Genomic DNA, 14,942 nt, shown 5'->3' with positions numbered 1-14,942 from the left:
GTGTCACGTGTCACGATGTGTGTCACGATGAAAACTCAGCAGGTCCTAGAAGGGAACATCCATCTACTCGTGCGGCGCCTCCAAGACGGCAGCAACGCTGGAGCCGTCGTGTTTGTTTACTTCGACAACAGTGGTGTTTTCTAAGCATTTCTCGCCCCGAACATTGCCCGGATGTCTTATTTGGCTCATTCTATGCGTATTAGTTGTGCGTACAATATTTAAAGGCGTCTATGAGGAATCGGAATTATGACGCGTTTTTATCAGCCGAGAAAAGTGATTACTGTATTTGTGTGGTCATTCCTGAACGCTCGCAACATCTATATTAACACAAAATCCTATTCTTACGTTGCTATATCGTCGCTAAATTTGCATCGTCGTTTGCGATCGCAGAAAAGGCGTGTGGCGAGATTTGTACTATCGGTAAAGTTGTGTGTCAAAGTCGTGATCGTCCAAGACGGCGTACTGAATCTTTTTCTTTTCATTTTTCATTCACTATGCCCTGCGATTCTCTCCTGACAAAATAAAGATTAATAAAGCTTGAGCCCATAGAAACCTTTGTCCATTTTCTGGTACGCTAATGAGTGGTAGCGCGTCCCCTTCCTTTTAAAGGCACTGCGCAAACAGCTGACGGCGGTGGAGAAGCCACACATGTACTGACGACCTGCTGCTCCAAGAAAAAAAGGGAACGTGACTTGCTCCCTGAAGGGTGCAAATGCGCTGACACAACCATTGGTCCCCTAGGGGAGCAACCCTTGCTCCCTTACCGTTAGTCTCTCAAAGTTGAACACCCAGGGTAGCTAAACTCGTCGAGCACAACTCTGTGCCCAAAAGGTTCGGAACGCGCTAATTGGGCTCTCGCGACGCTGACGTCAAGCCGAGCGATGTGTCAATCATTAGAACGCTCATTTCTTCGAGATCGGCAGAATGTAGAAAAGTTATCGAGGCGCGCGTGGAGCGCGCGAGGAGTGCGCTGATTGAACTGCTGCGCCGATGACGTAGCGCCCGTTTGTCTCTACATCCCTACGCCAAGCTAAAATTAATGCTTTGTAGATTGTCCCTAGGCGACCTGCTGACGCTCCAAATCCCTCCAAAGTTTGTGTAAAAAAGAAAGTGATTCGAAACCTCGTTTGTCGAAGCTGTCGCTGACGTCGAAGTGACGTTTCCGAGCTTTGCGAAAGTCGTGGTTTGAGCTCGAAATCTTCGCTTCGGATTGAGGCGAAGTTAAACTTTGTCAATATGGCGGTGCCGTACGCTGCAGCCGAGCTGATCCTTGAAAGGAGTTCAAAGGCGTCGGGGAGTTGAAAGGCGTCCCACCGGGACGCCTTTCAACTCCCCGACGACGACTTTCGGCGACAGTACTGGCTATCGAAGAACGTTATGCGTTGGCTCTGCGACGAGCTTCGTTCGGCGCCCGGACTCCGGAGGCGGCGGACAATCGCGTCCACCATGACCGTGGAACAGCAAGTTCTCTGCGCACTCCGGTTGTTCGGAACCGGTAGCTTTCAAGGCATGGTGGCGACTGACGAACACCTGTCAGTCTCCCAGATGACTGTGGGCCGGGCTGTCAGAGTTGTTGCTGCTGCCATCGTCGAGTGCCTCGGCAGCCGCTGGAATAACTTCCACGCGGAAAGCAAGGCCGCAACCAAGGAGGGCTTCGCCCGAGCCGACGGCATGCTTGCCGGCGTCGTTGGGCGCGTAGACGGGACTCATGTCGCGATCCTGGGCCCGCGAGACACGCAGACCGTCACCAAGGCGGCTTACTGGTGCCGAAAGCACCACTACGCACTCAATGTTATGGTGGTAAGTGGTGCAATGCATCGCTTTTGCTGTCCTATTTCTTTATGAACTGTGTATACGGTGATTCGGCAGTGAATTGAATAGCAACCAATGATTCCTCTGCGGACGGCACGCTCCTCAGTGATACACGCGCCATCCGACTTCCTTTCGGACGGCACTTGAAGGCGCGAGTGGAATGCCGTCGGACGGCACTTGAACGTTCTGCAAGAGTGCCGTTGGGCGACACTCTAGACATAAGCTTTTTTTAATTTTTATTTTATCTGTCAAGTTGATAGTACAAGCAAATGTTCATTGGGGGACCAATGACTCCATTTAAAAGGGGCAAAATAGACAAAACAATCTTTTCATCGAGTCATGATCTCGAGGCGCGACAAAAGTGGTGTTTGGCGAGGTCGTCGCCGCCCCCATATCCGTTTGTGATTAAAAAACGGCCTTGAATGCTTTTGCACTGTGTGTCGGATCATGTCATCCTATTTTGAGCATGACCAGTGAACACTAGAGAATAATCTACGTCGCGAAAGCAATGTAGTGTAAGTTTGGGCAAGCATTTTTTTCTGAACATCTGTGTAAACGGCAAACTTGAGAACGATTTTGTACTGTGCATCTTTTGTGTCTTCTGTGACAACATCCCTTAGCTTTGGGCTTCTCGACACACACGCCACTCTTCACACACCACTCTTACCTTCGAGGTAAGAGTGGTCTGTGGCAGTGATAACATTGAGATAATTCTGTATGTGACAGTTGGAGAAGAACTGCACATTTAAGTTCTTGCATTTGTCTGCCAACATGTTTCTGATTGTAGTTTTGCTAGCATAAAAAAAGACCATTCGTACTTGAGTCTGTGCCAAGAGTATTCTATAGCTTGTTTTCTTCTCAAGACTTTAACACAGAATGACGCGCAGAAGCGGTCTTGTTGAACTCAGATATGCGTTTGAGGAGAATGCGTTTGTTCAACAAGTGCTGAACGTGACTTAATATTTGCAGGAACCTAATATTTGCGAACTTCGCGACTTAATTAATACTAAAATGAATAGATCCTGTAGACATGTTTCCCTATGATAACGAATATGTAGAACTCCAATTTGCAAAATTTCGTGCCCACTAACTATTCCTGAGTGCCACAGTTCGCCAAATTTGCAAAATATCGAGCCCACGAAAATAAAGTCATTTACAGTAGAGAAAATGAAGTGTGAGGCAGAAACATGCAGCAGGTGAATACACCACATGTTATTTAGTGTGAGAGGTAGGATATTAATTTCGACCAGGCAATGCTTGTACTAATAAAAATAATGTATGCTTCCTTTCTCCAAGTGTAACAAAACTAACCATAGGGAAAAGGCTTGGGCATGGATTGCTGACTCTTTAATAATTACAGCAGTGCGTTGGAAATCCATGTCAATGATGTCACAAACTGGTATTGATGTCTTCTGCAGGTGTGCGACTACAAGGCGCGGATCATCTACATAGACCCAAGCATGCCTGGTGGGGCCCATGACAGCTATGTGTGGAAGCGGTCGTCCCTTCGAAGGGCAATGGAAAGTGGCCTCCTTCAGCCTGATGAATTCCTGCTGGGTAGGAAATTAAACTAACATTTCACAACTGTACTTGACAAGGGGGTGAACGGTGAAGCCACTGCACTGTTTCTCATTGGTGTCTTCCGTCTTATGCAATAATTACCACAACAACCAACAAGGACGTATGTGGACAAATAGTGACCAAACTGTACCTTGCACATCAGTACGACTCGTCATATTTCTAATTATTGAAGTAAATGAGTTATTGCAAAAAAGAATGTAATTGATTGTTTTCCTCATTTTTATTACACATAGTCCAAAAATGAACTACTTTTTTTCTTATAAAATGGGATTTGCACTGGTAAATGACCCCACGCAGGAAAAACATAACATTCCAAGTGGCTGTGCAGATAACGTAATTGTGTCAAAAAGGTCTGAAATTTATCTTTTGCTAGGAGTCTTCTACAAATCACCGCTGTCAGCTCCTTACAGGCCCGGTGAGAAGGACATTCAGTAAGTTTATATGCCATAGAATTGAGGTAAAGACTTTACTTAGTATTGCAGAATAATGTTTGTCCCATAAATGGACTGCTCCAGTTTATGCAAGCGTTAGCATGGTTCATGTAGGGTTCAGGTTGATGGAGGTATTGGATCTCCGGGCGAATGAGGAAACATTCTGCAGATCGGGCCTTTTCTCACCCCTGCCTGCAAGATGTGTGTTCTCTCGAGAATATATGCCAGGGGTGGCCAGAGTGACATGGGGTCACAGCCGCAGACAAAATAACAAAGGTTTAAAGAGCCGTAGAAAAAAGAAAAAGAGGAGGGGGAGGCAACTTTTAAAAAAGAAACATAATGGAGGGAACAGTGCTTTCCAAAGGGGGACAAGTATAATCCTTGACTACAACAAAGGACACCAAGCAGCAGAACGTTACCTAAATAGCTAGGCAAAAATGAATGCTTTGGCTGGTCCGCTAGCCAGCCACTGCCCCTGACACCTGTTACGCGTATTGGGTTCGAAATTCTTTCTAGAGCAATAAAGGAAACAGTGTCACTGAACACATCAATGTGTCAAGGAGCAGTCCAGCTGTATGGACGTAGTGTAGCACAAGGCTGCCAAGACTGTAAGCTTTTTTGTTTTAAACTGTAATAGTCGTTTCGTCTTTGGAACACAGGAGGGGAAGGGGGACAAGCTCACCCGAAAGCCGCAAGCCGCACTTAAACCCGCGATGAACCGCACGCGGCAAGCGCGTCGCAGTTTTTCCACCCCTAATATATGCATTTGTAAGTGGTGGCCAAGGTTCATTTGGCAATGCTTGATTTATTTTTAGTGTCTGATGTCATGCATGCTTGTTGGGCATGCAGGAGACAGTGGCTATGGCTTTGTCCCGTGGCTGATTACACCAGCATCCGGCACGCTCCAGCCAAACTCTCGGGAAGCGAGGTTCAACGTGGCCCACTCCTCTGTGCGGTCTGTGGTGGAGTGCTGCATCGGCCTGCTGAAGAACAGGTTCCGTTGCCTCCACAAGCACCGGACCCTGTACCACCCACCGCAGACCGCTGCCGCCATCATTGCAGCCTGTGCAGTTCTGCACAACGTTTGCATCGCTGCGGGGGAGCCGGAACCCGAAGCTGAAGAAGGAGCCGACGTAGAGGGCGATTCAAGCAACGGTGGGCCTGAGCCACAAGAACCGCCTCCTTGGTCGCCACGGGTAAAACCAACAAGTGTTGTCAAAACACTGCAGCCTCTAGCACATTTTGTTTGTTCACTATTGTGCAAGCAACAACATGCCTTTCTGGTGGTAGCCCTGTATGCAATATGAGCTGAAACATCCGACCTGGTTTTTTTTTCTGCGTGTGCACTCCCGACAAGCTCTATTATCTCCAGTTGTGTAAATAGTTTGAAGTATAGGACCTCCACTTTGCATTCCATTCCTGGTTTGCACCATAATTCTGTAAAAAAAACAGACAGGCATGCCAAAGAAGTGTGAAGGACTTTCAGCTCGAATTGTCTGTGACAGTACATTCATAACACCACAGACAGATAAACATATTTAAGATTCTAACACTACACACATAAATATAATTAACAAATTAAACTTCGACACATTTTAAGGCAGCTTCAACATCACTAAGTTTCTTTAAATTATTTAAGGTCATAAACGTGTCAGTCACAGACAATGAAACACTACAAAATGAGTCCCGTTCGCGTGATGGGCAAGAGCTTGAAGCACTTACCAACATGAGACATTTTCACTCACCTTAAGAATGAGGCACAGAAAAGCTCAAGGCGAGTTCTTGCCTTGGGCGTGACACTTTGCCCTTTTAAATATTTTGCAGAAATTACAAACCATTAAGTTCTTTTTCTTCCGAAAGTGTGTCCGTACCCAGTTCACCTAGTTGCCAGGTATGGTTATGCTAACATTTCTTTACGAGGTATCGGTCATACATAAAACTAATGTAACTTCTCTGGATGTTTTTAAACTTGATTAGGTTTCGAAGAATTAACTGAAACCTAGGCAGTAGACGCAAAGCCCAGACCTGAGTGGACATAGTATACAGCACGAGCACAGATTGCAGTATTTTAAACTCGCAGGTAGTTCTAGAAACCATGCCAAGCATCCTCGGTGGTGAAGCGAGCATAGCATTATTGTGCAAGTCCATCCGAAGTGCGGAGTCCCATAACATGCCAGAATCATATATGGCTAATATTTTGTTTACTTCGGATATGTTGAGCATGGAGCATGTATGCACTCTGTTTTAGACTAAATTTGATGACGTTAGTCTATCTGGATTCAGCTTAGGCCGTTATTTCAGCGCCACGCATTGACCGCTCCAATATTCCTTTGCAATTCCATTGCAGTCTGCTTCAACCTAGCGATATATATTTACAGCGTCAGCATACTGTAATAATTGAGGGAACTGAAGAATTATAATTCGCAAAAATATTTCGCAAACGAGGACCAACATTAGATCTCCGAAGGACTCCAAAAGTTGGAAGTGTGCGGGGACGACAAGGCTCCCGAAATGTAGGTGACGTCTAAGTGCCCTGGCCAGTAACTTCTGAACCGTTTGATGAAACCATCAATAACACCCTATTCAAACGTCTTAGGTGGAAGCAAAACACACAGCCCACATTTGGCTTCATAGACTGCATATTGAGAACATTGAAAAGTGCCCATAAATAGAACCTGCCCCTTTTCATGCCAGATCTTGATAAATCGCCCCTCTTCATTTGGAGACTCTTTCACTGTTAGTCTTGCCAGTATATTGACATGCTTTGAGCTTTAAGGTGCATGCAGAGGTGCCTGTTGCAGTGATAAGATTGCTGCACCATATGCCCCCAACTGTGCAGAAGGGTTTACCTTGCTACATTCTGCTCTTTCAGCTTAATGCGAAGAATTTGTACTAACAATGATCCAAAACGTCATTTCATTTTAAAAAATTAGAAAGTATCTTAATGCATCACTTCACTGCCAGATTGTTAAGTTACGTATGTGTGAATTTCCATAACTTTTGTGTATCGCTGAAAGTAATGTGTAGTTTGATACGAGCTTCGTATCGAACGTGACTTGGCTCTGAGAAATTTCGGGACATTGCTCATTGTTCGTGGTGTGTTTGGGCAGTTTAAATAGCTCCATTGAGTAACCTCTCACCATTCACTGATGCACTGCAGAGAGGTTACGCCTGCGGAGTGAACATCGCGATTTCGTGAATCTTGCTTCGCTGCAGTGCAACCAAAAATTAAGGGGTGAAACAACACTTCAGGGTGGAATGTTTTTCAAATGCAAATCAAATGTGGACTTAGGGTGAATGATGATTGGCACCATATATGTGGCAGTAAAATTTCATAAATTAAACTGAGGTATTAGTTTATCTGCTAAACCAGAGCATTACGACAAGTTGTGTGTATTGCTGGTTGCAATTATGCTTCTTTCTTTCTTTCAAATTCAGATTTTAGTCAAGGATACTTCACACTTGAGTATCAGGAAAGGGTTGAACATTCAAATTCATTAAACGTGGCTGGGTTGCTCTTTAGGTTTAATTGTTATGCTTAGTTAACACCCTTTTTACGTTTAGTTAACACCCACCTTTTTGTGAGTGTTAACTGCACTAATCAAAAAGTTTGCACTAATCAAAAAGTTAATTACCACATTTCACTTACGATTAGCCCCTATATTATGTCCCCCTGGCAATATAATACCCTTGTATAAACCGCACAAGTGCAACTTTCAGAGTTTTTTTAAAACAAATTTGTCAAACTTAAAAAAAAAAAAAACTTTGAGGACATTTAAGCACTTTTTATCAGTTGTGAATACGAAAGCATGAATGCCGCTCTTCTGCTCCCTTAGTTCGTCTGCGGCGTACTGGCATGGACGGCCACGTTTCGCGACTGCGGAGGTAGCGGCCGACGGCCGAGCGTGCGCTCTCGTAAAGTGGCTGCACCGCGCTAAGCTCGGCCGTGCAACCTATCCGGAGTTTGCCCGTGCGGGCTCTGCGGCCAGGCCCGCACCTCTTATGGCGCATTCACACTGGAAGCGGATCCGCGTTCGCGAAGCGTTTGCGGATGCGGTTCGCGAGCGACCCCTTCATACGCACCAAGAGGCGGTTGGCGGTTTTTCTGCAATCAAGCGTGATCTTTTGAGACTTGCGTTTGGCAACCCTGTTTTACAATCCAAAATCTACTTTAATCGACAATCCAACGCCAAAATTTTGCTATTTTGGCACTCTGAAGATTTTTCACCGAGATGTTCGCACGCATCACGAGTTCAGGCAGCGAAAAAAAAAGCTTGGACCCGCCAAACACGTTTGTGATTCCCTCGACTTCGCCCACAAGCAAAGCCCAGCAGGCGCGCCTTGCTGACTCAGAGCAGGATGGCCCCGTTTTTTTTTTTTTTTTCGACGTGGACCCTTCCGCATGAATAGCTGACCTTGTTTTCGGAATAGGGGGCCAGTTTTCCCCCCTTGTTCGCTGTTACCATTTTTGAAGTTGTGAGAGGTGGGGTGGACCGGGTGGTTATCCGTTTGAGCCCGTTCTCGTTTCGACCTTCTCTCTTGGCCCTTATCAAAACAACCATTCTCAAAGCGATCTTCTCCCTTGGACCTGTCGCATTTAGTCCCTTCCCGTTTCGTCTTTCGTATTCCAACCCTCCTCATTTGGGCCCGTTCTCGTTTCGCCCATTTAACCTGGCCCTTTCAAAACAGACATTCTAAAAAATATCTCGCTTTGACCCGCCGCACTTGACTCATTCTATATTAAAATAGTTTTTTAAGGTAATATTAATACATTGATACAATTTGTGTGTGTGCGTGTGTGTGCCACACTACAGGCATACTCTCTCTGCTAAGGATTTTAGCAGTGGGTTGAGGTCGTCGTGAAAAGATACTAGCTGACAATAAAACAGACCAACTATTTATCCCAACCAGATCATATTCCGAATTATCACGTTGTTTGAGGTTTCTTGACTTGGGACAATGCCACCACTTCTATAATGCAGTGGTTATCAAAAGGGGGTCTGCGAAGACATCCTAGGGGTCCGCGAAGCCCTGTCTCATCAGTCAGGCACGCCAATATTAGTTGTCTTTCTTCACGTTGAGAAGAAACGTTCCAATTATCGGGAGAGTACACTCGTGTGTATGTCAATGAGATAAGTCTACTTTACACTAGCAATTAGTTATATCCATTTATTAAATCATTATCATGATAACCTATACCTTCCTATTCCCCTCACCCCGAACGTGGTCCTCCATCCTCTCCGCATTTCTACAAGGCGTCCGCAAAACATGAATGGTTGAAAACCACTGCTATTATGAATGATATTTCTGTTCAAACAAAGTTTCCAAAATAAATGTTCCTCGCTTTTTTTCTTGTTTGCTTAGAGGAAGGGAAGCAGGCGTCACTGTACGATTCTCAGTGCGTACCTCTAAACATAATATATATATGATGGTCCAATGGGGTGCCCAAGCAAGGTAAGGCTCATCAACAAAGCCGCGAAGGCATAACGACGTTAGAAGCATGCCGAACTAGCGCCATTCGGTCGTAGCGCGAACGGGCGAAATGAGAATGGATCAAGTTGCGAAAAACACGATTTGGACTTTATGAGAAGGTTCAAACGAGAAGGACCAAATGAGAATGGGTCGAAATGTGCAAGGTTCAAATGCGAATGGGACGTTTTGAGATACACCCGGGTGGACCGTGGTGCCGGAGAATGTGTTCGGTGCTTGCCGGTCGTGGCTTCCTTAGTTGCGGACTCTCCTCTCGTCGCTCGCACGTCGATCGAGTCTACTATTTGTTTCACATTAAGCTCAAATAAACGCCGTATGGATTACCTCTGCAGCGTCTGGTACGTACACATTATTCCTTGAGTAGGTTCACTTTATTTCCTTTGTTAGTAGTAAATGTTACAGGTTGAGCTAGCGCAGGTACCGCGCCCGCTCCGCAGTAGTGTGTTGCCTACGCAATCAGGCTCACGACGTCTCTAACGGCCTTCGTAACGGTCATGCACGGTGTCAAAATCCTTCAAATAGTTCACGCGACTATCGTGGGTAGAAAAGATGATATCTCGGCCGATCAGGGGCGGGTTCCGACGTTCTACGGACAGAGACTAACAACGCAGCGAGCTTCGGGCTGTGGCACCCGGAATAATAAACTAACTCTTACCCGAACCAAATCACAGGTGCGAAGTCCGTTAAAATTACGAGTCAATTTTTTTCACGGGGGAATCAAGTGACGGACGTGAATATCACGTTTCTCCGTTGATGTGTCTGCTGTAACGCTAGGACTACAGCGCCTTGGACGCCTCACCAGCGAGAGGTGCTATCTTGTTTTGAAAGTCACTGACGTCGCGTCAGCGTCGCGTTGTGATTGGTTGCCGCTTTGCGGTTCGTGAAAGCGGTTGGGAGAAATCGGTCCCGAAGCATTTGGCAAAAACGCACTCCAACCGCACGATCCTAGCCGCTTTTCGGTTGAGGACGCGCGGATCCGCTTAGCGTTGTTTGCCTATCCGTTTCCGGTGTGAACGCGCCATTACCGGCGGCCGGTCCGCTGCGTGCGCCTTGCCGCCATGGAGAGGTCTTCTCTGGTGGTGTGTCTTGGAACTACTGCGCACGAGAGATAATGGGAGCCTCGTTTCTTGAAACTATGACGCCCGCCAGATAATGGGATCCCATCCATGAGATTTCTGCTACAGACGACAGGCCTCGCTCCATTGGGACAGGGGAACGTGCCGTTTGGCGCGGCTTCAAAAACCGATGACATCGTTTCGCTTCATTGGACAGTTAATGCTTTCGCATTAAAACTGTTTCGTATAGTAAAGGTTCCAGATCTAGGGAGCCAAGGTAATTGACCCTAAAATTGCTGCGTTCAGCGCGGATTCCATGTTGGTTTCAATGACCTACAAATTGGTTCATAAGTCGTGAAAAATACATTGATTCGGTCATGTTTGAAAGAAACTTTTTTAGTTTTCTGACACTGTTGTCAACTGTCATAGCCATCAGCTTTCTCAGCTCACATGGGAAAATCCTCGTGGTTGTTCTTTACCATCCTCAGTCAGCGTTGATACTAAAACTGTGGATTTCTGTCGCTCTTATAGGGTTAAACCTCGGTTCTCATTTGTACTATACTTTATCCCTTATGTAATTTCTGAAAACCATGCCGCTTTTCTGATGCCTGACGCTCCGTGAACTCGTCCGTTGCTTCCATGTTGTGCATCACAGTTCATTAGCTGGAAGTGTCGCAACTGCCTCAGTTTCTTCGCATTCTACACACTATAGTATAAATGTTTCCATACGACAACGCGGCTTAAAGGAACGCAATGGAACGTAAAGACCACCGGTACAAAACAACCAACAGAGGCCGTGAGCTTCCATGCACAAACTTATAGTCATTGATGTTTCTCTTGGAAGAGTTTCCGTAAAAATAATATACTAACTATAAAAAATCTTAACGTTGTGCACGATTATTTTGAACGCAAAACAGACTGAGTTGAATTCTTTTTGGTGACAGGTTCAGAACCAAGCAGAGTTTACTCCTCAAGCGCGAACTTTCTGCCTTTGATAAAACTTCGTCGCACGCAAAGCTAGAGTCCGTCGGAAGACAAAGAGCGCGTGCTGGACGCGGAGCAGCCGCTGGGTTCGTAACCCGCCTTCATCTATATTGAATCACAGTACCCGCCGTTCAAGCTTTGTTGCCATCAGTTCCGCAGGATGTTGAATGTTTTACCATAAACATGGTTCCAAAGATCAAAATTGGTTTGGACCTGTCATAAAGCAAATGGTTTACTCCCGTAATTACACCGAAATTCATTTTTAAAGGAATTAAGTGAAGGGAGCTAACACCAAGTGCTTTGGGACAATAGTTTGTGTCCTTTTGAGATAGAAAAATAAGCGTCTAGAAGCCTTCCGAAATTCAGACGCTCAAAATAAGAAAAAGTATCATTCAGAAGCATGCCCAAAGAACATCAATAGGACGCCGACATATAGACGCTGCCAGAAATTGTGTGCTTTGCACTCCATCCAATTGATTTTTGAAAGGGGCACCCACTCAGACCGATTCCCTGCCGCCAGCACCAAGCCGCCTTTGCATCAGTCACCCTCTACACACACGCACAGAGAAACACGAAGATAATCACGTGGTCGGATCGTTTCGCCTCCCATAGAAACCACGTTGGCACAGACGCTTTTGTTTTACTGCACGCACGCACCATGACAAACAACAGGGCCTCACCACGGAACAGTACGATAGATGACTGTAAGAGGAAGGAAGCAGAAACCTCCGAGAAGACAACGTGAAGGTCAGCTTTCGGACGCCGCCCCGGAAGCGAGGCAATTAGATTGTCTCGCGGAAAACGTTAAGAGTCCCTCCCAAATACGACAAGCACAGCAAAAACAAGAGCAACAAACGTGTACGCCCACGCATGAAACGTATAAGCCCGGACACAAGAGCGACGGAAAAATAACCATGGCCCTTTGAAGACAAAGGAGGCGCTAGAGCGAAGCAAAGCAACACGCGGAAAGACTCGGTGATGCCTAAGTGAAACAGGGGCTCCCTCCGAACAAGGGTAGGAGGCTGAACTAGGAGGGCAAGAGAGCTAAAGCCGCTGCCTTCCGATGGGTCCCGAACGGAGAAGTGGACTGGGGAGAAAAGAAATCAAGCAAAACGAGAGCAGTAGCGTCCGCTTGATGGCTGTGGTAATTGGCGGGCGCTGGACAGCATCGCTCTCCAGAACTGCGTTCCAGGCGCCGAAGCAACAGCAGCGGGAAACTGCCGTAGGGGAAATCGTTCGGGAGAAGAAAGGGGGGACCAGGTGTGAAGGATAGAGTAGCTGTCTTCTCGCTGCTGAGCGTCAACTCTGGTAGGCGTTCTTGGCAGCAATTCGAATAGAAAGTCAATTAAGCTTCCCAGATAAATACAAAAAAAAAGAAGAAAAAGAGGAGAACCGCTCTAACTTGTGATGGAGGACGAAAGTGATAAAAGAAACGGTTTCGGGCGGCATTCTTTTGCGCGTGAAAGAGAACACTGTGTGTCTTAAATCTGACAGATAACAAATAAGGCACGACTCAAAGAGAGCTTAAGTATGCTAATAAATAATGTTAGAAGCACTGAAGAAGCTGGAGCTGTAAAAGTCTAAATTTAGTATCTTTCTTATTTTGCATCTCCCAAAAAAGCAATTCCCAATTTCATCTCATCATAAAAATACTTTTTTGCCATAAAATAAGAAAGAATATACCCGAACTGGAGCGTGCGTGCGTGCGTGCGTGCGTGCAAACGTGCGTGCATGCGTGCGTGCGTGCGAGCGTGCGTGCGTGCGTGCGTCTGTATGTGCGCGCGCAAGAGGGGAAGAGTGTTTTGGGGGCGACATGATAGGACGGTTCCAATGTAAAAATATTTCTACAAGCGCAGCCAAAATATGACAACATGACACACAACTTATAACTTGGCGACAATGTAGTCTTGTCCCACTTTTGTCCCCGCTTGTTTTTCTTGTTCTTTTTTTCACTATAACTTAGTGACGTGTAGAACATTCGAATTTGAAAAGTCCCGCACTATGTGTATATATATATATATTACACTGCGGATCTTGCACTATTATTTGTTTCTCAAAACATTGAAATTATATCATGATGGGGAAGCACAATGCCTATTCGAGATATCTGGAATAAAGAACGTGTCACGTGCTTAACCAAAACTTGCAGGACGCTTAAGCTTCGCCTTTAAAAGTGGAATGCGATGGCGTGATCAGGCCACGTTCACATCGAAGTCTCATTTGCTTCACAGGCTATTCCTGTCAGTGAGCAGAACCTGCTGCGGACATGGCCTAGTAAGTACCATATCAGGCTCGACACCGAAGATTAGTGGATTTGAATCCCGAAAAAAATTCTTCAATTTTTTTTGTAAGGACAATGAATTACATTATAAAGTGAAACCAATTGAGACATGCGGCGACCTTTAATTAGCACTACATGTCATGTTTTTTTTTTAATCTCTTTCATTTCACGCCTGAAGTCACGTTTCACGTGAGCGCTGTGGATTGTTTGAAATTCCATCGGCAAGGTCATGTGGCTGTGACGTCATGACCTTATTGACCAATCAGGAGTTTCGCGTTCCGATGCCGGCTTTTCTGCCACGCCACTGAGACCGGTTCTTCTGCGACACGAGCTCCTTAACGCTCTCGCGTTAACAATGCGGTTAAGAAATGGAAACACTCAATTATACAGTAAACGTTTAAGCTAATTTGTATTTTATTCTGGTTTCTACTTTTGCGCCACAAGGATAATTTGTAGCGCGGGATGTCGGGTTACATAACATACTAATCTGCGGATTAGACAGGCAGTTTATGGATTGGATGACACAAGCAATGTCTCCGATGTTAGTGCCAAGTCAGTGAATAGTGGACGGTAAAGAAGAAATGATTTGCTCTCAACTAGATTAAAATATAAATATATATTGTTATCTAAAGTTATATCTTTTCAGGCCATCAAAATGTCCATTGAAGACACGAAGTGGTGTGTAAATTATATTTATTTATTTACAAAGAAAGCCGCATCGCAGTCAGACGCTATTGCCGAAAAAGGTTTTTTTTTTTTCTGGTACTGTTTATTAAACATACCTGAAATACAACAAAAAACAATATTTCTAATCACAACTATCACAACTGATACAAAAAAGGCATTATATCTGAAGCAACTAGAATGCAAACAACATTCTCTATCCAAAACGACTGGAACGCTAAAAGCACTTGTAAAAAAAAAAAAAACAATTTTTTTTAAACTGTAGCATTCAAAACCTGTTTGTGGGTTAGCATTTTTTTTCTTGTTTTTTCTTGGACAATTTTGAATTTATTTAATTGAAAAGCTGAACTTGGACGAATTCAGTTGCCGATCATTTTACACAGGCCAAACACAATCAAGAGGAAAATATTGGACGCAAATATATTTGAATGTCGAATTTGCAGTCATCAGATATATAAGAAGGAACAACCCAACCTGTTTATTTTGAGCACTGATCAGTCACTAAGGGCGTTCTGGTCTAAACTAGGAATGAAACTTGAAGTTTAGGTTCCAGTCTCTCAACTATTTGAAAGATAGAGATATAAGGGGGATTGTAGAAACCGCTGTCAGAGCAAAAGTGCAGTT

At 45.1% G+C, this 14,942-nt stretch overlaps 1 protein-coding gene across 1 annotated transcript; it reads left to right on the top strand.

Annotated features, from left to right (window-relative positions):
* Positions 1 to 1,569: 1,569 nt before the first annotated feature.
* LOC115312170 (putative nuclease HARBI1) lies at positions 1,570 to 13,669 on the top strand (the record flags this gene model as incomplete). Its single annotated transcript, XM_042294033.1, has 4 exons — positions 1,570 to 1,800; positions 3,231 to 3,369; positions 4,674 to 5,020; positions 13,585 to 13,669. Coding segments are annotated over 4 exons (795 nt in total), but the record flags the coding sequence as incomplete, so codon positions are not given.
* Positions 13,670 to 14,942: the final 1,273 nt, after the last annotated feature.

The sequence above is a fragment of the Ixodes scapularis genome, unplaced genomic scaffold (assembly GCF_016920785.2).
Source record: "Ixodes scapularis isolate PalLabHiFi unplaced genomic scaffold, ASM1692078v2 PGA_scaffold5__190_contigs__length_132052651, whole genome shotgun sequence".
NCBI classification, from domain to species: domain Eukaryota; kingdom Metazoa; phylum Arthropoda; class Arachnida; order Ixodida; family Ixodidae; genus Ixodes; species Ixodes scapularis.
The sequence above is the reverse complement of the archived record's forward strand: the minus strand, read 5'-3'. Positions and strand labels throughout refer to the sequence as shown.